The 25753-nt window shown below is 41.0% G+C and overlaps 1 protein-coding gene, 1 long non-coding RNA gene and 1 other non-coding gene across 3 annotated transcripts in view; 1 reads left to right on the top strand and 2 right to left on the bottom strand.

The window, feature by feature from the left end:
- Positions 1 to 17589, bottom strand: part of LOC133554093 (uncharacterized) — a 261586-nt gene extending 243997 nt beyond the window's left edge. Inside the window, exon 1 of the long non-coding RNA XR_009807058.1 lies at positions 15701 to 17589. This is a non-coding gene — a long non-coding RNA (uncharacterized LOC133554093). The remainder of the gene's footprint in view (positions 1 to 15700) is intronic.
- trnaq-uug (transfer RNA glutamine (anticodon UUG)) lies at positions 2384 to 2455 on the top strand. The gene has a single exon. It is a non-coding gene; the product is annotated as a tRNA-Gln (tRNA).
- A 4166-nt stretch (positions 17590 to 21755) lies between the features above and the next one.
- calcrl2 (calcitonin receptor-like 2) overlaps positions 21756 to 25753 on the bottom strand; it is a 73824-nt gene continuing 69826 nt past the window's right edge. The window contains exons 12-14 of the mRNA XM_061902480.1: positions 24905 to 25123; positions 22413 to 22454; positions 21756 to 22281 (exon numbers count right to left, since the gene is read on the bottom strand). Of these exons, the coding sequence (XP_061758464.1) occupies positions 22021 to 22281; positions 22413 to 22454; positions 24905 to 25123 (522 nt within the window). The 3' untranslated portion in view covers positions 21756 to 22020. The remainder of the gene's footprint in view (positions 22282 to 22412; positions 22455 to 24904; positions 25124 to 25753) is intronic.

Here is a 25753-nt window from a genome sequence, read left to right as displayed (position 1 = left end):
AAGAGGTTTTAAAACAATTAGCGCATGCTTACTTTTACCGCATGCCTTTGGTAAGTGCCGGAGTGAGAAGAGGTTTTAAAACAATTAGCGCATGCTTACTTTTACCGCATGCCTTTGGTAAGTGCCGGAGTGAGAAGAGGTTTTAAAATAATTAGCGCATGCTTACTTTTACCGCATGCCTTTGGTAAGTGCCGGACTGAGAAGAGGTTTTAAAATAATTAGCGCATGCTTACTTTTACCGCATGCCTTTGGTAAGTGCCGGAGTGAGAAGAGGTTTTAAAATAATTAGCGCATGCTTACTTTTACCGCATGCCTTTGGTAAGTGCCGGAGTGAGAAGAGGTTTTAAAATAATTAGCGCATGCTTACTTTTACCGCATGCCTTTGGTAAGTGCCGGAGCGAGAAGAGGTTTTAAAATAATTAGCGCATGCTTACTTTTACCGCATGCCTTTGGTAAGTGCCGGAGCGAGAAGAGGTTTTAAAATAATTAGCGCATGCTTACTTTTACCGCATGCCTTTGGTAAGTGCCGGAGTGAGAAGAGGTTTTAAAATAATTAGCGCATGCTTACTTTTACCGCATGCCTTTGGTAAGTGCCGGAGTGAGAAGAGGTTTTAAAATAATTAGCGCCCCGGTTGCCATTCAAGGAAATACGGTGTTATATAATCTAAAATATCCCACTTACAAATGTTGTTGGGTGAAAATATTGCATATTTTGTGTTTTTTCTTTATAAAAAAAATGGTTTTCTTTGACAAAAAGAGCATACAACTTATTTTTTTTAAATGTTATATTGACAGATAGACCTAATGTTGATCTAGATCAGGGGTAGGGAACCTATGGCTCTAGAGCCAGATGTGGCTCTTTTGATGACTGCATCTGGCTCTCAGATAAATCTGAGCTGACACAATAAGTAATGACTTATTCCACTTGTAATCAAAGTGTTAAAAATAACGTTCAAAATATTAAACATGCTCATGCATTTGAACCCATCCATTTTTTTTTCTACCGCACTTTATTTATTATTATTTTTTTTAGGGCTTGCCCTCCTGGGGGTTCTTCAGACCACCAAGCACCGACATGAGAGCCTGTTTCAGCGTTACGATATTTTTTAATTTTTCAATAAGTCTCTCTTTCGTTCTCGCTCGCACTCTGGCTCCAGCTCCAACCCTGTCTCTCCTCCTGGCTGCTGCTTATAACAGAGCGACAGGTGATTAGATAACAAGGCCCAGGTGGGTTATCTACACACCTGTCGCTGATTTCAAGGCCGGTCCTGGCAACACCCCGCTTTGCTGCAGGCCCGCAGGCCACGCCCCCTCCACAGTTAGCTTCAGAATAACAATGTTATTACAAAGAATAAGAGACCTATTATACTTTAGTAATGTTGGTCTTACTTAAAAATGCATGCATTTAGGTGTGTTCAGTGTTGAAAAAAAAATTATATGGCTCTTACGGAAATACATTTTAAAATATACGGATTCTTGGCTCTCTCAGCCTAAAAGGTTCCCGACCCCTGATCTAGAGATTTAAGCCTATAATTATAATAATAATACTGAATAATGACACATTTTTAATAATTTTTTTACCAAAACCTTTTGGTGTCAGCGGGATCAAGCTTGAGTGGAGGCCTAAATGTATATTTTTATAGATATATTGTATTAGTTTTTCAAATAAAAAACATCAACATGGCCCCCGCTTGCTTTGATACTTCAGTGTGCGGCCCTCAGTGGAAAAAGTTTGGACACCCCTGGTCTGTTGGAACCTCGTAAACTTAAAAAAAAAAAAAAAAGATTACTTCCTGTCGAATACCGGAAGCGGTCATGTTTGCTTCCTTCCAATGCGGAAGTGTAGTGCTGTGATAAAAATGAAGAAATGTTAGCCTTAACATTGTAACCGAGGGTTTATATAAGTCGCCTAAACTGTATCAAACTACAAAATAACAAACACGGAGGCTCCAGTTTCACACGAGGACCACTTTATTTTCGTTCCTTACAAAAACTTCCGCTCCACTCTAAGATGACATCATTTCCGTTTTAACTCCCTTCAAAATAAGAGCTCAAGGCATATACTGTACAACAGGAACTAAACATAAAGAGGCAAACCATAAAAATAGGTTACAACATTATTGAAAAATAATCGGTTCTTCATAGTCAATACAAATAAATAATCAAGAGTATGATTGATGTTTTTTTCGGTCGATATGCTTATAACCGGTTAAACATCGTTCTTTGGCATAGTTCGCATAGTACTTATAATAATGTTAGAAATATCACCTAAGTGATATTTTCTGGAATCATAATTACATTCCTGACAAATAACAAAAAACTAGCCGATGACGCGGTTACAAAGTTGATAAAAACTGCAGTTAAATCGGGATCTGGCATCGCTGGTCCCATGGTGTAATGGTTAGCACTCTGGACTTTGAATCCAGCGATCCGAGTTCAAATCTCGGTGGGACCTCACCTTTTCTTTCCTAAACTTTAATATTAATTTTAAATACTTGAATATTACATTTATATAACCACAGCAATTCACTTAGCCAACAATCTTACTGGCATTTAGGCTGCGTGCACACATTTACATAGACCAGTGTTTTTCAACCACTGTGCCGCAGCACACTAAACCAGTGCTTCTCAAATGAGGTTATGTGTACCCCTAGGGCAGGGGTCACCAACACGGTGTCCACGGGCACCAGGTCGCCCGTAAGGACCAGATGAGTCGCCCGCTGGCCTGTTCTAAAAATAGCTCAAATAGCAGCACTTACCAGTGAGCTGCCTCTATTTTTTAAATTGTATTTATTTACTAGCAAGCTGGTCTCGCTTTGCTGGACATTTTTAATTCTAAGAGAGACAAAACTCAAATAGAATTTGAAAATGCAAGAAAATATTTTAAAGATTTGGTCTTCATTTGTTTAAATAAATTCATTTTTTTTTTTACTTTGCTTCTTATAACTTTCAGAAAGACAATTTTAGAGAAAAAATACAACCTTAAAAATGATTTTAGGATTTTTAAACACAAATACCTTTTTACCTTTTAAATTCCTTCCTCTTCTTTCCTGACAATTTAAATCAATGTTCAAGTAAAAAAAAAAAGTTCATTGTAAAGAATAATAAATACATTTTAATTTAATTCTTCATTTTAGCTTCTGTTTTTTCGACGAAAGATATTTGTCAAATATTTCTTCAAACTTATTATGATTAAAATAAAATAAAAATATTCTGAAAATCTAGAAGAAAATCTGTAGAATCAAATTTAAATCTTATTTCAAAGTCTTTTGAATTTCTTTTAAAAATGTTGTTCTGGAAAATCTAGAAGAAATAATGATTTGTCTTTGTTAGAAATATAGCTTGGTCCAATTTGTTATATATTCTAACAAAGTGCAGATTGGATTTTAACCTATTTAAAACATGTCATCAAAATTCTAAAATGAATCTTAATCAGGAAAAATTACTAATGATGTTCCAAAAATTCTTTTTTAATTTTTTTCAAAAAGATCCTAATTAGCTCGTTTTTCTCTTCTTTTTTTCGGTGGAATTTTGAAGATTCGAAATTGAAGATAAACTGTTTCAAAATTACATTTTCATTTTTTTCCTGTTTTCTCCTCTTTTAAACTGTTCAATTAAGTGTTTTTTTCATCATTTATTCTCTACAAAAAACCTTCCGTAAAAGGAAAAAAAATGTTGGACGGAATGACAGACAGAAATACCCATTTATATATATATATATTTATATATACATATATATAAAAATCTCCTGATGATTGAGGGAACCCCTCATGAAACAGTTCTGTAGAGATGAAGTAGTCTTGTGATTTTTCCCACACAGGCATATTATATATATATATATATATATATATATATATATATAAATAAACATACACACACATATATATACATACACACACACACATTTATTTATTTATTAAAGGTAAATTGAGCAAATTGGCTATTTCTGGGAGTTCATTTAAGTGTGTATCAAACTGGTAGCCCTTGGCATGAATCAGTACCCAAGAAGTAGCTCTTGCTTTCAAAAAGGTTGCTGACTCCTGGGGGTACTTGAAGGTATGCCAAGGGGTATGAGATTTTTTAAAAATATTCTAAAAATAGCAACAATTAAAAAATCCTTTATAAATATATTTATTGAATAATACTTCAACAAAATATGAATGTAAGTTCATAAAGTGTGAAAAGAAATACAACAATGCAATATTCAGTGTTGACAGCTAGATGTTTTGTGGACATGTTCCATAAATATTGATGTTAAAGATTTATATTTTTGTGAAGAAATGTTTAGAATGAAGTTGATGAATCACTTGTTTATTTTTCAACAAGTTTTAAGTTATTTTTATATCTTTTTTTCCAAATAGTTCAAAGAAGACCACTAGAAATGAGCAATATTTTGCACTGTTATGCAATTTAAAAAAATCATAAACTGATAACATAGTGCTGTATTTTACTTCTTTATCTCTTTTTTTCAACCAAAAATGCTTTGCTCTGATTAGTGCAGGGGTAGGGAACCTATGGCTCTAGAGCCAGATGTGGCTCTTTTGATGACTGCATCTGGCTCTCAGATAAATCTTAGCTGACATTGCTTAATTTGATAAGTAATGAATAATTCCGCTGGTAATCACTGTGTTAAAAATAATGTTCAAATTATAAAAAATCTCATGCATTTTAATCCAACCATCTGTTTTCTATCGCACCTGTTCAAGAAGTTGCATTAATGGTCAAAAGTATTTTATTTATTATTGGTTACCTTCAGAAAAACAATGTTTTTTTTTTTTTTTAAATAATAAGATGCATGCATTTAATTGTTGTAATCTGGGAAAGTCCAAATAAAAGAGGAGGCGAAGAAATCTCTTGTCAGAGCATGGGATGACGCTGTCTACACGTTTCTCCTCATTGAGCTAAATTGAATCCTGTCTCTGTTTAATTCCTTGCTTCTTGTCTGTTCAATAGATGTCATCAGTGTTTGGACCTGACAGTTATATTCAGTGTTAAAAAATATGATATGGGTCTCACGGAAAAACATTTTAAAATATTTGGCTTTCATGGCTCTCTCAGCCAAAAATGTTCCCGACCCCTGGATTAGGGGGTACTTGAATTAAAAAATGTTCACAGGGGGTACATCACAGAAAAAAGGTTGAGAACCACTGACCTAGTGTGCCGTGAGATATTGTCTGATGTGCCGTGGGAACTTAAGCAACTTTACCTAATTGGTCCCAAAAATATATTTTTGCAAATCAATAATTACAATAATGTGCTGTTGTCTAGTGCAGTGTTTTTCAACCTTTTTTTTTTGTATACAAAAAGGTATGTAACGCTTAAACCAAAAATGAACAAAAGGCATGAATTGATGAACGAGGACCCCGATTTAAAAAAGTTGAACAACTTTTTGAAAGCAGGAGCTGCTTCTTGGGTACTGATTCATGCCAAGGGCTACCAGTTTGATACACACTTAAATAAATTGCCAGAAATAGCCAATTTGCTCAATTTACCTTTAATAAATAAATCGATAAATATAAAAAACGGGTATTTCTGTCTGTCATTCCGTCCTACATTTTTTTTCCTTTTACGGAAGGTTTTTTGTAGAGAATAAATGATGAAAAAAACACTTAATTGAAGGGTTTAAAAGAGAAGAAAACAGGAAAAAAAAAAATAACATTTTGAAACATGGTTTATCTTCAATTTCGACTCTTTAAAATTCAAAATTCAACCGAAAAAAAGAAGAGAAAAACTAGCAAATTCGAATCTTTTTGAATTTTTTTTTAAAAAGAATTTATGAAACATCATTAGTAATTTTTCCTGATTAAGATTAATTTTAGAATTTTGATGACATGTTTTAAATAGGTTAAAATCCAATCTGCACTTTGTTAGAATATATAACAAATTGGACCAAGCTATATTTCTAACAAAGTCAAATACTTTTTTTGAATTTTAATCATAATAAGTTTGAAGAAATATTTCACAAATATTCTTATTTGAAAAAATAGAAGCAAAAATGAAGAATTAAATTAAAATGTATTTATTATTCTTTACAATAAACATTTTTTTTTTGTCACCATATGTGCTGTGCAATCTACTAATAAAAGTTTCAATCAATCAATCAAGTCCTGCTAGAGAAAGGCACTGAAGCAGAAGGATGGTGATGCAAAACTGAACTGGCTACAAAGTAAAGAAAAACAGAATGCTGGACGACAGCAAGAACTTACAGCGTGTGAAGAGAAGATGGCGTCCACAAAGTACATCCTTACATGACATGACCATCAACAGTGTCCACACAAAGAAGGATTACTTAAATAGTCCTGATTGTGAATACAAAGCAGGTGTGGGCAATAGCAGTCAAAGGAAGGTGAGACGCTGCTGCAGCAGAACACCAACAAAACAGGAAGGGCCACCAAATGAACAGAAAGTAAAGCACTACACACAGGAAACAACAACAAAGTCAAAATAAGGCATGACAACCTGGTGGAGTTTCATTTTTTAACATTTTCTGCTGGTGGTGTGCCTGCGTATTTTTTTTTTTTTTTGAAAAAAAATGTGCCTTGGCTCATAAAAGGTTGAGAAACATTGACATAAACAATATTAGAAATTGTGTTAGATGTAAATATAAACAGAATACAATGATTTGCAAATCCTTTTCAAGCCATATTCAGTTGAATATGCTACAAAGACAACATATTTGATGTTCAAACTCATAAACTTTATTTTTTTCCCAAATAATAATTAACTTAGAATTTCATGGCTGCAACACGTGCCAAAGTAGTTGGGAAAGGGCATGTTCACCACTGTGTTACATCACCTTTTCTTTTAACAACACTCAATAAACGTTTGGGAACTGAGGAAACTAATTGTTGAAGCTTTGAAAGTGGAATTCTTTACCATTCTTGTTTTATGTAGAGCTTCAGTCCTTCAACAGTCCGGGGTCTCTGCTGTTGTATTTTATGCTTCATAATGCGCCACACATTTTCCATAAGAGACAGGTCTGGACTGCAGGCGGGCCAGGAAAGTACCCGCACTCTTTTTTTACGAAGCCACGCTGTTGTAACACGTGCTGAATGTGGCTTGGCATTATCTTGCTGAAATAAGCAGGGGCGTCCACGAAAAAGACGGCGCTTAGATGGCAGCATATGTTGTTCCAAAACCTGTATGTACCTTTCAGCATTAATGGTGTCTTCACAGATGTGTAAGTTACCCATGCCTTGGCCACTAATACACCCCCATACCATCACACATGCTGGCTTTTCAACTTTGCACCTATAACAGTCTGGATGGTTCACTTCCCCTTTGGTCCGGATGACACGATGTGGAATATTTCAAAAAACCATTTGAAATGTGGACTCGTCAGACCACGGAACACTTTTCCACTTTGCATCAGTCCATCTTAGATGATCTCGGGCCCAGAGAAGCCGGCGGCGTTTCTGGATGTTGTTGATAAATGGCTTTCGCTTTTCATAGTAGAGCTTTAACTTGCACAAACTGTATTTAGAGACAGTGGTTTTCTGAAGTGTTCCTGAGCCCATGTGGTGATATCCTTTAGAGATTGATATCGGTTTTTGATACAGTGCCGTCTGAGGGATGGAAGGTCACGGTCATTCAATGTTGGTTTCCGGCCATGCCGCTTACGTGGAGTGATTTCTCCAGATTCTCTGAACCTTTTGATGATATTATGGAGCGTAGATGTTGAAATCCCTAAATTTCTAGCAATGTCACTTTGAGAAAGGTTGTTCTTAAACTGTTTGACTATTTGCTCACACAGTTGTGGACAAAGGGGTGTACCTCGCCCCATCCTTTCTTGTGAATTACTTAGCATTTCATGGAAGCTGTTTTTATAGCCAATCATGGCACCCACCTGTTCCCAATTAGCCTGCACACCTGTGGGATGTTCCAAATAAGTGTTTGATGAGCATTCCTCAACTTTATCAGTATTCATTGCCACCCTTTTGCTGGTATCAAATTCTAAAGTTAATGATTATTTGCCCAAAAATGAGTTTGATCATCAAATATGTTGTCTTTGTAGCATATTCAACTGAATATGGCTTGAAAAGGATTTGCAAATCATTGTATTCTGTTTATATTTACATCTAACACCATTTCCCAACTCATATGGAAACAGGGTTTGTACATAAATCTCCATTTTCAGGACATTTCAATCCCACACCACCGGGGCTCACATTGAAAATAGTGTTTCTATTTCAAAAATATACACAATAAATAATACATAGTGATCATTCCGAACTACAACTTGTGTTTTTTTTTAATTGTTTTTATTGGAATGTCAAACATTCCTTAAGGAGCCCATGTTGAGTGTGAAATGGTTGACTATCAGAAAAAGCATATTTCTTAGTATAATTCCTCAAATAGCAGCCTGTGCTCTGCTTACAATCCGTCTAGGCGTTATTCCACTTCAATAAATAAGTAGCGAATTATCCCTGAGGAAAAAAAACAAACACAGGTGATACAAACCGCCCACAGAGCAGATATGGCACCTGTAAAGCTGACGTTTACATTGGAGCTTGACAGTATCGAAGCCTGCTTATTGACAAACAAAGAAAACCTTCCAAATTCTACTAAAGTTGAGTAAATAATTCATTAAAAAACATCCTGGAGTTCAGGAAAAAGTGCTTCCACAGTAAAAGCTGCTCCACATTTCATTATAAATGTGATACATAGCAGGAGTCAGCAACCTTTTTGAAAGCAGGAGCTACTTCTTGGGTACTGATTCATGCCAAGGGCTACCAGTTTGATACACACTTCAATAAATGACCAGAAATAGCCAATTTGCTCCATTTACCTTTAATAAATAAATCTATATATATATATATATATATATAGGACACAACGGACGTGACAAGGTTGGTACTAGGTGGGAATTGAACCAGGGACGGCGTGGCGCAGTGGGAGAGTGGCCGTGCGCAGCCCGAGCGTCCCTGGTTCAATTCCCACCTAGTACCAACCTTGTCACGTCCGTTGTGTCCTGAGCAAGACACTTCACTCTTGCTCCTGATGGGTGCTGGTTGGCGCCTTGCATGGCAGCTCCCTCCATCAGTGTGTGAATGTGTGTGTGAATGTGGAAGTAGTGTCAAAGCGCTTTGAGTACCTTGAAGGTAGAAAAGCGCTATACAAGTACAACCTATTTATTTATTTATTTATATAAAAAAAATGGGTATTTCTGTCTGTCATTCCATCCTACATTTTTTTTCCTTTTACGGAAGGTTTTCTGTAGAGAATAAATGATGAAAAAAACACTTAATTGAAGGGTTTAAAAGAGGAGAAAACAGGAAAAAAATAAATAACATTTTGAAACATGGTTTATCTTCAATTTCGACTCTTTAAAATTCAAAATTCAACCGAAAAAAAGAAGATAAAAACTGGCAAATTCGAATCTTTTTGAAAAAAATGTAAAAAAAAGAATTTATGGAACATCATTAGTAATTTTTTTTTATTAAGATTAATTTTAGAATTTTGATGACATGTTTTAAATAGGTTAAAATCCAATCCGCACTTTGTTAGAATATATAACAAATTGGACCAAGCTATATTTCTAACAAAGACAAATACTTTTTGGGAATTTTAATCATAATTAAGTTTGAAGAAATATTTCACAAATATTCTTATTTGAAAAAATAGAAGCAAAAATGAAGAATTAAATTAAAATGTATTTATTAGTCTTTAGAATAAAAACATTTTTTTTACTTGAACATTGATTTAAATTGTCAGGAAAGAAAAGGAAGGAATTTAAAAGGTAAAAAGGTATATGTGTTTAAAAATCCTAAAATCATTTTTAAGATTGTATTTTTTCTCTAAAATTGTCTTTCTGAAAGTTATAAGAAGCAAAGTAAAAAAATAAATGAATTTATTTAAACAAGTGAAGACCGAGTCTTTAACATATTTCCTTGGATTTTCAAATTCTATTTGAGTTTTGTCTCTCTTAGAATTAAAAATGTCCAGCAAAGCGAGACCAGCTTGCTAGTAAATAAATACAATTTAAAAAATAGAGGCAGCTCACTGGTAAGTGCTGCTATTTGAGCTATTTTTAGAACAGGCCAGCGGGCGACTCATCTGGTCCTTACGGGCGTTGGTGACCCCTGATATATATTATACTTATTTTATTATGTATTCTCTCATAGCGATGTATAAACATAATCATAATTACACTTATCATTTCACCATTTTTCTGGATGACTATAAAATGTTGTTTACTTGAGTCATATTGCAGTCTACTTGTATTTCTTATGTGTGACTGCCATCTACTGGTCACACTTATCATTTCACAATTTTTCTGGATGACTATAAAATGTTGTGTACTTGAGTCATATTGCAGTCTACACATGTTTCTTATGTGTGACTGCCATCTACTGGTCACACTCATCATTTCACCTTTTTTCTGGATGAATATAAAATGTTTGTGTTGTTTACTTGAGTTATATTGCCGTCTACACGTACTGTATGTTTTATATGTGACTACCAGTGAATGTGAGTGTGAATGTTATCTGTCTATCTGTGTTGGCCCTGCGATGAGGTGGCGACTTGTCCAGGGTGTACCCCGCCTTCCGCCGGATTGTAGCTGAGATAGGCGCCAGCGCCCCCCGCGACCCCACTAGGGAATAAGCGGTAGAAAATGGATGGATGGATGGATAATTACAATATATAAATATGACCTTGCACATGTGTACCAACTGTGCTTGTTTTGGTTTGCTGTCATTGTTCTGACAATCTATTTGCACGACGGGATCTACTTTACTACGTATTCTATTCTAATCTCCGTCTAGTCACATTAATTTATGCTGTTTATAAACAATTCTCAAACTGTGGTACGTGCACCGCTGATGGTACGCCAAATAATCACTTGATTAAAGTACAGTGTTTTATTTTCCCCACATTCAAACAGTGTTACTGTTCAAATTGTGTGATGTTGCAATGGCCAAACATTTTAGATATACTTGTTAAATAAAACCGCCGCTTTAATTTAATGAAACTTAGGCCTACTATGCTACGGTAAACCAAGTTTTTTCACTGACCGAGTCCATTTATATCATTTTCTATTTACATTATTATGTACATACTAGTATTCTTGTGGTACTTGTTAGGCTAAGTCCACTACATATTGTTCCATCTCATGTGTCTCAAGTAGAGATGTCCGATAATATCGGTAAATGCCGACATTATCTGTAAATGTTCTGTTTTTGCATTGCGCATTTTTATGGTACTTATGGTTCAGCCACTCTTTTAGTGTATTTACGGTAGCTCCCAGCATGCATTGCTCTATGCGCCGGCTCCGGTTGTTAGTCGGTAAATGTGTGAATTGTGAATTATATTTATATAGCGCTTTTCTCGAGTGACTCAAAGCGCTTTACATAGTGAAACCCAATATCTAAGTGACATTTAAAGCAGTGTGGGTGGCACTGGGAGCAGGTGGGTAAAGTGTCTTGCCCAAGGACACAACGGCAGTTACTAGGATGGCGGAAGCGGGAATCGAACCTGCAACCCTTAAGTTGCTGGCACGGCCACTCTACCAACCGAGCTATGCCGCCCCAAATGTGAACGGCGGTGGCTAGTTTTGTTATTGTGTTCCTTGAATTTACACTGAGGAAAATATACTTCTACAAAGAAGAAGTCCTTTGCGACATTTGGGATTTAGGGCTTCATCTGACCGGGATCTTCAGCTCTCGCTGGATCGGTTCGCAGCCGAGTGTGAAGCGACCGGAATGAGAATCAGCACCTCCAAGTCCGAGTCCATGGTTCTCGCCCGGAAAAGGGTGGAGTGCCATCTCCGGGTTGGGGAGGAGACCCTGCCCCAAGTGAAGGAGTTCAAGTACCTAGGAGTCTTGTTCACGAGAGAGGGAAGAGTGGATGGTGAGATCGACAGGCGGATCGGTGCGGCGTCTTCAGTAATGCGGACGTTGTACCGATCCGTTGTGGTGAAGAAGGAGCTGAGCCGGAAGGCAAAGCTCTCAATTTACCGGTCGATCTACGTTCCCATCCTCACCTATGGTCATGAGCTTTGGGTCATGACCGAAAGGATAAGATCACGGGTACAAGCGGCCCAAATGAGTTTGGGTCTCTCCCTTAGAGATAGGGTGAGAAGCTCTGCCATCCGGGAGGAACTCAAAGTAAAGCCGCTGCTCCTCCACATGGAGAGGAGCCAGATGAGGTGGTTCGGGCATCTGGTCAGGATGCCACGGAGGCGTTTAGGGCACGTCCAACCGGTAGGAGGCCACGGGGAAGACCCAGGACACGTTGGGAAGACTATGTCTCCCGGCTGGCCTGGGAACGCCTCGGGATCCCCCGGGAAGAGCTAGACGAAGTGGCTGGGGAGAGGGAAGTCTGGGCTTCCCTGCTTAGGCTGTTGCCCCCGCGACCCGACCTCGGATAAGCGGAAGATGATGGATGGATGGATAAATAAACATTGATTGACTGATTGATTGATTGAAGGTTGTCGTCATTGAGTTATCAGATGGTAGCAGAGGATGTCTAACAAGGCTAACTACAGAGTCCCTCCTGCGCTTGAAGAAAATAAGTCTTTTGAGGGCTGGAAAAATGAAGTCGAAATGTGGATACGTGTTACCGGCCTGGATAAGGAGAAACAAGCCTTGGCTGTTGCTTTGTCACAGAGGGGGAGAGCTAGAGATACCCATCCATCCATCCATCATCTTCCGCTTATCCGAGGTCATGACCCACAGCTCATGACCATAGGTGAGGATGGGAACGTAGATCGAACGGTAAATTGAGAGCTTTGCCTTCCGGCTCAGCTCCTTCTTCACCACAACGGATCGATACAACGTCCGCATTACTGAAGACGCCGCACCGATCCGCCTGTCGATCTCACCATCCACTCTTCCCCCACTCGTGAACAAGACTCCTAGGTACTTGAACTCCTCCACTTGGGGCAGGGTCTCCTCCCCAACCCGGAGATGGCACCCCACCCTTTTCCGGGCGAGAACCATGGACTCGGACTTGGAGCTAGAGATACAACTTTGAAATACCTGCGGATGATTTGAACAAAGATGATGGGATGAAGACCCTTGCAAAGGCATTGGATAATGTGTTCTTAAAAGAAGAAAAGGACAGAGCTTATGACGCGCACACGGACTTTGACAAGATTCGGAGAGAAAACGAAGTTTCCATGGCGGATTACATCGTTCGGTTCGAGCAAATTTGACATGGTTCTTCCCGACGCTGTTTTGGCATTCAAGTTGTTGGATACAACCAGTCTCGATGTTAAAGATAAACAGCTTGCGCTTGTTCAACACTTACATTTGCGAGCATGAGGTCAGCTCTAAAAAGGTTTTTTGGAGACAATATGAAGCCGCCCACATGCAGCGTGAAGATGTTGCTTTCTATGTGGATCAAAGAAAAAGAGACGGAAGGAAATTCAGAGAGTGTCACTTGAGAGCGGCTGAAACCGAGAGTGATCAGTGAGCAAGAGGGCAAGCTCAGTCAATGTCTCTGCTGAGGACCTAGAGCAGGGGTGCCCAGACTTTTTCTGCAGGCGAGCTACTTTTCGATTGACCAACTCGAGGGGATCTACCTCATTTATATATATCATTTATATTTATTTATTTATGAAAGAGACATTTTTGTAAACAAGTTAAATGTGTTTAATGATAATACAAGCATGTGTAACACATATAGATGTCTTTCTTTCACAAAGACAAGAATATAAGTTGGTGTATTACCTGATTCTGATGACTTGCATTGATTGGAATCAGACAGTAATGATGATAACGCCCACATGTTCAAATGGAGGAGAAAAAAAGTTGTCCTTTCTGTACAATACCACATGAAAGTGGTTGGTTTTTGGCATCTAATTCATCCAGCTTCCATACACTTTACAAGAAAAAAAAAGGCGGCAAATTCCGTAGCTTGCTTGATTGACATTCACGGCACCCGAGGGTCTTGTGAGATGACGCTGGCTGCTGCCAGTTCATTATTATGAAAAAATGACAGAGAGGAAGGCGAGAAACACTTTTTATTTCAACAGACTTTCGCGCCGTCCCTTCCATCAAAACTCTAAAGGCCGACTGCACATTTCCTATCTTCACAATAAAAGCCCTGCTTCATGCTGCCTGCGCTAACAAAATAAGAGTCTCGGAAAGCTGGCGTGCACAAGTGATGTGCACGCCAGCTTTCTGAGGGATCGCTTGTGCACGCCAGTTTTCCGAGACTCTGTATTTAGTTAGCGCAGGCAGCATGAAGCAGGGCTTTTATTGTGAAGATAGGAAATGTGCAGTCGGCCTTTAGAGTTTTGACGGAAGGTACGGCGCGAGAGTCTGTTGAAATAAAAAGTGTTTCTCGCCTTCCTCTCGGTCATATTTTCATAATAATGATCTTGCAGCAGCCAGCGTCATCTCACAAGACCCTCCGGTACCGTGAATGTCATTTAAGTGACGTCTTGGTGAAGATTGATGATCACTCATTTTTAGGTCTATTTTTTTTAAAAGCCTGGCTGGAGATCGACTGACACACCCCCCGCGGTCGACTGGTAGCTCGCGATCGACGTAATGGGCACCCCTGACCTAGAAGTTAAACGCAACCCCATAGTGAAGGGGCGCTCACACTTTTTCTGCAGGCGAGCTACTTTTCAATTGACCAAGTCGAGGAGATCTACCTCATTCCTATTTATAATTTATATTTATTTATTTATGAAAGAGACATTTTTGTTAACAAGTTAATGTTGTTTAATGATAATACAAGCATGTTTAACACACATAGATTCCTTTCTTTCATGAAGACAAGAATATAAGTTGGTGTATTACCTGATTCTGATGACTTGCATTGATTGGAATTAGACAGTGGTGCTGATAACGTCCGCATTTTCAAATGGAGGAAAAAAAAAGTCCTCCTTTCTGTCAAATACCACATGAAAGTGGTTGGTTTTGGCATCTCATTTGTCCAACTTGCATACTCCTTTTTAAACACTTTGTTATGAGAGTAGCATATGTGTGTGGCCCTTTAATGTCTGGCAGCAGGTGAGTGACGTCAGTGAGTGTGCGGGTGGGCAAGCAAGTGAGAAAGCGGTCGCTGAGGGCGAGGGAGAAATACATTGGCATCAAACTCCGTAGCTTTCTGAGACTCTTATTTTGTTAGCACAGGCAGGATGAAACAGGTCTTTTATGGTGAAGACAGGAACTGTGCAGTCGGTCTTTAGAGTTTTGACAGTAGGTACGGAGTCTCTAGAAATAAAATGTGTTTCTCTGCGTCCGCCCTGTTAGTGATTTTTTTTCTTAAATATGAGCTGGCAGCAGCCAGCGTCATCTCACAAGATCCTCGGGTGCCGAGAATGTCAAACAACTGACGAAAGTGAAGTCTTGGTATGATTGATGATTGCTCATTTTTATGTCTATTTTTTAATGCCTGGCTTGAGATCGACTGACACACCTTCCGAGATCGACCAGTCATTCGCGATCGACGTAATGGGCACCCCTGTCATAGTGAATGCAACTGTTGTTAACGATGGGAACGCTACTCAGGTAGAACAGTTCATGTGGAAGTGGTTTACTCCCTCGATATTAGAAGATTCATCCGTAGAAGGGAACATGAAAACCGGGATCTTCAGCTCTCGCTGGATCGGTTCGCAGTCGTGTGTGAAGCGACCAGAATGAGAATCAGCACCTCCAAGTCCATGGTTCTTGCCCGGAAAAGGGTGGAGTGCCATCTCCGGGTTGGGGAGGAGACCCTGCCCCAAGTGGAGGAGTTCAAGTACCTAGGAGTCTTGTTCACGAGTGAGGGAAGAGTGGATGGTGAGATCGACAGGCGGATCGGTGCGGCGTCTTCAGTAATGCGGACGTTGTACCGATCCGTCGTGGTGAAGAAGGAGCTGAGCCGGAAGGCAAAGCTCTCAATTTACCGGTCGATCTACGTTCCCATCCTCACCTATGGTCATGAGCTTTGGGTCATGACCGAAAGGATAAGATCACGGGTACAAGCGGCCGAAATGAGTTTGGGTCTCTCCCTTAGAGATAGGGTGAGAAGCTCTGCCATCCGGGAGGAACTCAAAGTAAAGCCGCTGCTCCTCCACATGGAGAGTAGCCAGATGAGGTGGTTCGGGCATCTGGTCAGGATGCCACCCGAACGCCTCCCTAGGGAGGTGTTTAGGGCACGTCCAACCGGTAGGAGGCCACGGGGAAGACCCAGGACACGTTGGGAAGACTATGTCTCCCGGCTGGCCTGGGAACGCCTCGGGATCCCCCGGGAAGAGCTAGACGAAGTGGCTGGGGAGAGGGAAGTCTGGGTTTCCCTGCTTAGGCTGTTGCCCCCGCGACCCGACCTCGGATAAGCAGAAGATGATGGATGGATGGATGGATGGATGGATGGCTCTATTTTTGTTTTATTTATTTCAAATTAGATTGCTCTGTTCGTCACGCCAGTAGTAATTAGGGGCAGGTGTGTTAGAGCCACATACTCTTTCTGTCCATCAAATTCATGACGTCACTAAAGGGGCTGAAGCCCAAGTGCCAGTCTACTTAGGGAGGAGTTGGCATCTTGCTCAGGTGTTGCTGAGTGGAGGCATAGCCGTGGGACCAACACGGCAAAATCTACGACTCGAAGGTGGAACTCCACACCAACCAGAGCAAAGTGAAATCTGCCAACGAGGAGAATGAAGAGTCACTTGAGAGCGGCTGAAATCAAGAGGGAGCTTTCGTGGCAGAGGAGCCTGATCAGTGAGCAAGAGGGCAAGCTCAATCAATCTCTGCTGAGGACCCAGAAGTTAAACGCAATCTCATCGTGAATGCAACTGTTGTTAACGATGGGAACGCTACTCAAGTAGATGTTCATCTGGAAGTGGCTTACTCCCTTGATACAAGCTCGTGCATTAACGCTATTAAAAGATTCATCTGTAGAAGAGGACAAGTTTCCCACATGAGAGCCGACAATGGTACCAACTTTGTGGGAACAGAAAGGGAATTAAGAGGGGCCTTGGCTTCCTTTGATCAAGCCCTTATCGAAAGCTCTCTAGCACAAAAGGGAATGAAGTGGAGTTTCAATCCAGCGGCTGCTTCTCATCATGGTGGCATATGGGAGCGCATCATCAGAATGATCAGAAAGATCTTAAGTGCCGTGCTTCGCCAAACAAACACTGGACGATGAAGGCTTTCAAACTGTGTCGTGCGAAGTTGAAGCTATGCCTAACAATCGCCCCGTCACAAGACCATCGGATGATCCAAATGACCTAGAGCAGGGGTGTCGGACTCAAATACTGAGTGGGCCAAAATTTAAAACTGAACAAAGCCGCGGGCCGAGGTTGAACTATTAATCCTTTGATAGGGACCCAAACAAGTTTTGCATTGAATATTGACCAAGCAAGGCTTATATAACTTTATAGTCCGTCCATCCATCCATCCATCATCTTCCGCTTATCCGAGGTCGGGTCGCGGGGGCAGCAGCCTAAGCAGGGAAGCCCAGACTTCGCTATCTCCAGCCACTTCGTCTAGCTCTTCCCGGGGGATCCCGAGGCGTTCCCAGGCCAGCCGGGAGACATAGTCTTCCCAACGTGTCCTGGGTCTTCCCCGTGGCCTCCTACCAGCTGGACGTGCCCTAAACACATCCCTAGGGAGGCGTTCGGGTGGCATCCTGACCAGATGCCCGAACCACCTCATCTGGCTCCTCTCCATGTGGAGGAGCAGCGGCTTTACTTTGAGTTCCTCCCGGATGGCAGAGCTTCTCACCCTATCTCTAAGGGAGAGACCCGCCACACGGCGGAGGAAACTCATTTGGGCCGCTTGTACCCGTGATCTTATCCTTTCGGTCATGACCCAAAGCTCATGACCATAGGTGAGGATGGGAACGTAGATCGACCGGTAAATTGAGAGCTTTGCCTTCCGGCTCAGCTCCTTCTTCACCACAACGGATCGATACAACGTCCGCATTACTGAAGACGCCGCACCGATCCGCCTGTCGATCTCACGATCCACTCTTAACTTTATAGTGACATGCAAAATCCAGTTTTAAATAATAGTAATTAAAAAATATCAATGACATATCAAATAAAATAAAAATACAAATTGAATGCCTCTTTTCGGCGGCGGGTTTGAGTTGGGGCGGGGTTTGGTGGTAGCGGGGGTGTATATTGTAGCGTCCCGGAAGAGTTAGTGATGTAAGGGGTTCTGGGTATTTGTTCAGTTGTTTTTATGTTGTGTTACGGTGCGGATGTTCTCCCGAAATGTGTTTGTCATTCTTGATTCCTGTTTGCTGTGGGTTCACAGTGTGGCGCATATTTGTAACAGTGTTAAAGTTGTTAATACGGCCACCCTCAGTGTGACCTGTATGGCTGTTGACCAAGTATGCTTTGCAAACACTTGTGTGTGTGTGTATGAGCCGCATATATTATGTGAGTGGGCCGTGACGCTGTTTGTATGGAGGAAAAGCGGACGTGGCGACATGTAGAGAACGCCAAAGGCAGTGCTTTTACGGCCCGCCCCCAATATTATTGTCCGGGTAGAAATCGGGAGAGGCATTGAACTTCGGGAGTCTCCCGGGAAAATCGGGAGGGTTGAAGAGTATGAGTATTAGTGGTGAATGCGGTGTTACAGCAGCGGGCCAGCTCTAATGTTCATTCGATATTGCCTCAAGGGCCAAATGAAATTTGGCCCGCGGGCCAGAGTTTGACACCCATGACCTAGAGTCTCTGATGCCAAATCACTTACTCCTTAATAAAGGAAACCCAGTTTTTCCACCAGGTCTGTTTACAAAGATTGATCTGTATGCAAAACATAGATGGAGGCAGAGTCAATATATCGCTGACCTTTTTTTTGGAAAAGGTGGATTCAAGAGTATTTACCGTTTCTACAAGAGCGACAAAAGTGGACGAATGGAAAAAAGATGTTTCACAGCAGGAGATATTGTTGCAGTAGTGGATGCTTCAGCACCAAGAGGAAGTTGGATCTTGGGAAGAATACTGGAAACATTTCCTGACAGGAAAGGCCTTGTACGCTCAGTTGGTCTGCAAACCAAAACAAGCATCATCGAAAGACCCGTTACAAAGATATGCCTTCAATGTGAAGGTATGGAGTAAAATAAATGCATTATTGCAAAAGGGAAAATGAAAACCAAAGAAAGAGTGTTTGTTTTGGTATTATGGCTCTATTTTTGTTTTATTTATTCCAAATTAAATTGCTGTGTCCGTCACGCCAGTAGCAATTAGGGGCAGGTGTGTTAGAGCCAAATACTCTTTCTGTCCGCCAAATTCATGACGTCACTAAAGGGGTTGGCTGAAGCCCAAGTGCCAGTCTACTTAGGGAGGAGTTGGGATCTTGCTCAGGTGTTGCTGAGTGGAGGTGCAGCCGCGGGACTAACACGGCAAAATCCACGACTTGAAGGTGGAACTCCACACCAACCAGAGCAAAGGGAAATCTGCCAACGAGGAGAACGGAGAGTGATCTTGCTCAGGTGTTGCTGAGTGGAGGCGCAACAGTTTTTGACTGTGCCAGGTAGTATTTGTTTGCTCCGGTGTATTTTCCGTTTTTGTTACAAAGTGGGTTTTATAAATAGGACTTTATGATAATAAATATTTTTGTTAAACATGGACACAATTCTGGACATCTGTTATTAGCCGGCTGCACACGTCTGAACTAGCTTCATTATATTCGGTAACCAGTAGCAGTAAGAGTTTAGGACTTTACCGCTACAAGTGAAAAATAGACTTTTTAAAACGCCGTTGTACGGAGTGGTAAGTATCCGGTAAAACCGGGATATAAACCCAGTCAGCAGCCCCCCCCCCCTCTCTCCACTCTCCCACACACAACACAGGAGTTGCAGCACGACGCAGCATGAGAGGTTTACTGGCGACGCTTGATGACCTCATCAAACCGCCGCGAGCGCAGCATAACAACAACAAGAAGTGTGTTGTTGCCGGTGCTATAGCTGTGGCTAACAAGCCAACTTGCTCGGTGACTGACTAACGACACCATGTCTATGGTTTGGGATTATTTCCAAGTGTGTCTGACGGATAAAAAAACTGGCAATTTGCAATGACTGCAACAGGTTGGTTGTGCAAGGAGGAACCACGACGTCTTCCTTTAATCGAGCAATTTGATCGCCCACCTTTTCAAGAATCATAAGGAGTTACACCGTGAATACAAGTGAAAGATAGATGAAAAGCAAACACCCAAAAAAAGTAGTACCACACAGTTGTCGCTTAAAGACACCGCCAAGAAAAAACAAAAGTACAACAAATAAAAGCTCACGTTGTGGTCAGGGACAACGCACGACGGTGGAGTTTGGTGTGGCTAGTCTGCCCTGCATGGCGCACACTTTGCAGCTTGCAGTGAACGGAGGTGAGAAGCCCTGTCTCAACGCAGCATTTCAGAAGCTTTGGCTGACTGCTAGGCCACTTCAAGCACTCACCACCAGCTTGCAGCACATTTGTGTTACTCATTCAAATACATTAGAGCAGGGCCGATTGAGCCGACTTTATCATTTCCTGTTATACAGTATGCCAGGCAGTCTACTAAAGGAGGACTATGTTATTGTGTACTTTATTATTCTAGTATACTCTGGACTGAAGCTGTGGGCCTTCATTGTTTTTCTAGCTGTTGTTTTGAGGCATGTTTAAAAAAAATAATGCACTTTGTGAAAGTCAAAGTATAGTATTTCCCATACTTCTAGTGGGTATCAGGATTGTCCCAAATTCCAAGCTACTGTTTTGAGGCATGTTAAAAAAAAATAACTCACTTTGTGACTTTAATAATCAATATGGCAGCGCCATGTTGGCACTTTTTTCCATAATTTGAGTTAAAGTCGTTCTCTTGTTTTGGAAAACCTATTTACATTATTTAATGCATCCAGCGGGGCATAACACCAAAATTAGGCATAATAATGTGTTCATTCCGCGACCGTATATATTGGTATCGGTTAATATCGGAATTGGTAATTACTGTATTTCCTTGAATTGCCGCCGGGTATATAGTATGCACCTGCCTAGAAGTACTGCCGGGTCAAACTCGTTTCTCAAAATAATTAGTGTATGCTTAGCATTACCGTCGGGTCAAACTCGTTTCGCTAAATATTATTTTTATTAGCGCATGTGTGGAATTTCCACCGAGTCAAACTCGTCACGTCATGAGTGACACTTCACCTGTCATCATTTTCAAAATGGAGGAAGCTGATTTCAATCATTTGAAATCGCATAAAGGGAAGAATATCAATATACCGTAGCTGTGTGTGTCAAATATGAGTTATTAAATGACTCCCGCCTCCTGGTAGTAGAGGGCGCTAGTGATCCTTCTTGCGTCTACTCGGCTGCAGAAGAAGTGACAACAAGCAGCGATCGTTTATTTTTTCCTCTCGCTTGCACTTTTAACATGGAGGATTACATACAGTATCTAAAATAAAACAGTTTTCTAAACTGGACTTTCAATCGAAGCAGGAGGTAATAAAGGAAGATCTCCATCAAGACAGAGACTTTTAAAACTGAAGAAAGATAAGGAAGACCTATCGATGCTTTTGATCAGAAGTAGCTGCGCATGGACTTCATTTATAAGTAAAGGTAAGACCATAATAACGTTTTTTTATTAAATGTGCTTTTAAAGATGGTATCCTTACATCACACTCAAATTTATAAGCGCAGGCCTAAATTTACCGCATGTCTTTGGTAAACGCCGGAGTGAGAAGAGGTTTAAAATTAAAATTAGTTAGTGACCCAGCGGCAATTCAAGGAAATACGGCGAGAGTTAGACAATATCGGAATATTGGATATCGGCAAAAAAGCCATTATCGGACATCTCTAGTCTCAAGTGTGCTACCACAATAAAGGTCCTTGATGATCAAATTATGGATATATTTGAAGAAAACTGCAAAAAAAACAACTGTTGTAATATTATTATAAAAATGCATTTGTACGAGGAAAAGTTTCCACCTGCTAAAACGTCTAAGCCCTATTGCCTGGCAGTCTCTGCAGTTGAGTAAGGACACTATGTGAGGAATTACAGTGAATGATCATTCGTGTACAAAACCTCAACGTACTACACAGTCACGCAAATGATGCATTTCTTACAATGCTGCCTCTAAAAAGATGCGATACGGGGGTTATTTGAGGGGGAAAAGTGTGTTGGGGGTCTCATCTGTGTCACACGCCGCGCTGCCTCCAGACAGGAAGTGAGCGTTCTCGCCGGCTTTCCCGTGAGCGTCGGGCTGCTCGGCGTTTGCAGCGACGCGGCTGGTCTCCGTGATGGAGGAATTGTTGTGGTAGCTGAAGTGGCTGTTGGTGTTGACGGGGGTGTCGCCCCAGCCGGTCTTGCCCCAGGCAGACTTCCACTGGGACCACTTCCTCTTTAGCGCCGTCTGTGCCTGGCGGGGACAAAATAAGAGAAGGGCGTTAGGGGTCGCATGGGGGAGTGCTCGTTGTTCCCACACCCACCCCGTCCAAAACTGTCAAAATGGGTGTACCTAATGAAGTGGTGGACGAGTGCCTAACATACCTCACCGTTGCAGAAACAGAATATAATTGCCACCAGCAGTCCCTGTAAATAAAGCAAAGAAGAAAAATTTTTTGGATACTGGCATGTGTAGTATCTTTGTATGCACCATCAACCTCACTCGGGAGGTTGTTCAAAACACACTTTTTGTCCCTGACACTTTTTAATACATTAAAATAATATAATGCTTTTAAATGAAGGCAAGTCAAACACTCGGGCCAGGCGGAACACCACTGCAAAAACTGTGGTGGCCTAGCAAGTAGAGTACATAATCATGATGCACAAATGGATTGTGGGCTAGTCTCGTTCAGACAAATAATGTAAAAAGGGGCTATTTCCTTTATTGTTAATGTAGCTAATTTACACCTAGACAAACTTTATTGATCCACAAAGGAGATTGTTCCAGAAGTGGGTAAAATGGAGTCCAAAGAAGCCTGATTAAAGTCATGAGAACGAGGGCATTGGGGTGTTTGGCCTGTTGCCTAGCAACAGCAGCATGCTAAATAACGCAAATGTAATTAAAGGAAAATAATGTATTCCTTTTGAAATCAGAACGAATACATTATTTACCCTGTATTCCTAATACTAGTCACCATTTTTGACCTTGGAGCCCAACTTTTCCGCTAAACAGGGGCCGAGGGGCCACTCCAATATTAACACCGAATTACAAACATTTCCATATGAGTTGAGAAATTGTGTTAGATGTAAATATAAACGGAATACAATGATTTGCAAATCCTTTTCAAGCCATATTCAGTTGAATATGCTACAAAGACAACATATTTGATGTTCAAACTCATAAACTTTTTTTTTTTTTTTTGCAAATAATAATTAACTTAGAATTTCATGGCTGCAACACGTGCCAAAGTAGTTGGGAAAGGGCATGTTCACCACTGTGTTACATCACCTTTTCTTTTAACAACACTCAAACGTTTGGGAACTGAGGATACTAATTGTTGAAGCTTTGAATGTGGAATTATTTCCCATTCTTGTTTTATGTAGAGCTTCAGTCCTTCAACAGTCCGGGGTCTCCGCTGTTGTATTTTACGCTTCATAATGCGCCACACATTTTCCATGGGAGACAGGTCTGGACTGCAGGCGGGCCAGGAAAGTACCCATACTCTTTTTTTACGAAGCCACGCTGTTGTAACACGGGATGAATGTGGTTTGGCATTGTCTAGCTGAAATAAGCAGGGGCGTCCATTAAAAAGACGGCGCTTAGATGGCAACATATGTTGTTCCAAAACCTGTATGTACCTTTCAGCATTAATGGTGCCTTCACAGATCAAATCAAATCAAATCAACTTTATTTATAAAGCACATTTAAAATTTACCACAGGGGTAGCCTAAGTGCTGTACAACGGGCAGGTTGAAAGATAATACGAGGACCGAGCAAACAACACAACACAAACAGAACATGATGAAAAAATCACAGATGTGTAAGTTACCCATGCCTTGGGCACTAATGCACCCCCATACCATCACACATGCTGGCTTTTCAACTTTGTGTCGATAACAGTCTGGATGGTTCGCTTCCCCTTTGGTCCAGATGACACAATGTCGAATATTTCCAAAAACATTTTGAAATGTGGACTTGTCAGACCACAGAACACTTTTCCACTTTGCATCAGTCCATCTTAGATGATCGCGGGCCCAGAGAAGCCGGCGGCGTTTCTGGATGTTGTTGATAAATGGCTTTCGCTTTGCATAGTAGAGCTTTAACTTGCACTTACAGATGTAGCGACAAACTGTATTTAGTGACAGTGGTTTTCTGAAGTGTTCCTGAGCCCATGTGGTGATATCCTTTGGAGATTGATGTCGGTTTTTGATACAGTGCCGTCTCAGGGATGGAAGGTCACGGTCATTCAATGTTGGTTTCCGGCCATGCCGCTTACGTGGAGTGATTCCTCTAGATTCTCTGAACCTTTTGATTATATTATGGAGCGTAGATGTTGAAATCCCTAAATTTCTTGCAATGTCACTTTGAGAAACGTTGTTCTTAAACTGTTTGACTATTTGCTCACGCAGTTGTGGACAAAGGGGTGTACCTCGCCCCATCCTTTCTTGTGAAAGACTGAGCATTTTTTGGGAAGCTGTTTTTATAGCCAATCATGGCACCCACCTGTTCCCAATTAGCCTGCACACCTGTGCGATGTTCCAAATAAGTGTTTGATGAGCATTCCTCAACTTTATCAGTATTTATTGCCACCTTTCCCAACTTCTTTGTCACGTGTTGCTGGCATCAAATTCTAAAGTTAATGATTATTTGCACAAAAAAAAAGTTTATGAGTTTGAACATCAAATATGTTGTCTTTGTAGCATATTCAACTGAATATGGCTTGAAAAGGATTTGCAGATCATTGTATTCTGTTTATATTTACATCTAACACAATTTCCCAACTCATATGGAAACAGGGTTTGTAGGTGCCTGGGACTCCCTGAAGTTGACTAAAAGAGTCACTACTTATGCGCACACAAGTGTGTGTGGTCTGTACCTGGAAATGGCAGAAGATGTTTACAAAGAAGTCATAAATGGCCCGGCTGATGCGTCCCTCGGGCCTCCAGGGGAAGAGGATGAACTGCACCCCCAGCAGAGGAATGAGGATTAGGGTGGCTCTCACCGCCTTCAAGTAGGTGGTGGACTCTGCACAGTGGGTCTCTTTCAGCTTGGTGATCAGAACCCGCAAAATGTTCAGCAGAAAGAACAGGTTGACCTGGATGCACAAAGATGGTGGTGTGGCAAGGTTGTGGTTAAAAGGTAGGTGTATATATACAGTATATATGTATGTCTGCGATGAGGTGGTGACTTGTCCAGGGTGTAAACAGGCCTTCCGCCCGATTGTAGCTGAGATAGGCACCAGCGCCCCCCGCGACCCCAAAGGGAATAAGCGGTAGAAATTGGATGGGATGGATGTGTGTGTGTATATATACAGTCGCGATCAAAAGTTTACATACACTTGTAAAGAACATGTCATGGCTGTCTTGAGTTTCCAATCATTTCTACAACTCTTTTTGTTTCATCTGACATCACATGGACAAAGATAAGACCTTCTGGAGGAAATTTCTGTGGTCAGATGAAACAAAAATGGAGCTGTTTGGCCACAATACCCAGCAATATGTTTGGAGGAGAAAAGGTGAGGCCTTTAATCCCAGGAACACCATACCTACCGTCAAACATGGTGGTGGTAGTATTATGCTCTGGGCCTGTTTTGCTGCCAATGAACTGCTGCTATAAATGGGACAATGAAAAAGGAGGATTGCCTCCAAATTGTTCAGGACAAGCTAAAATCATCAGCCCGGACCAGAGGTCGGGTCTTGGGCGCAGTTGGGTGATCCAACAGGAC

Source organism: Nerophis ophidion, linkage group LG06, assembly GCF_033978795.1.
Source record: "Nerophis ophidion isolate RoL-2023_Sa linkage group LG06, RoL_Noph_v1.0, whole genome shotgun sequence".
Taxonomy (NCBI): domain Eukaryota; kingdom Metazoa; phylum Chordata; class Actinopteri; order Syngnathiformes; family Syngnathidae; genus Nerophis; species Nerophis ophidion.
Note: the sequence above shows the minus strand (reverse complement) of the source record. Positions and strands in the feature narration are given on the sequence as shown.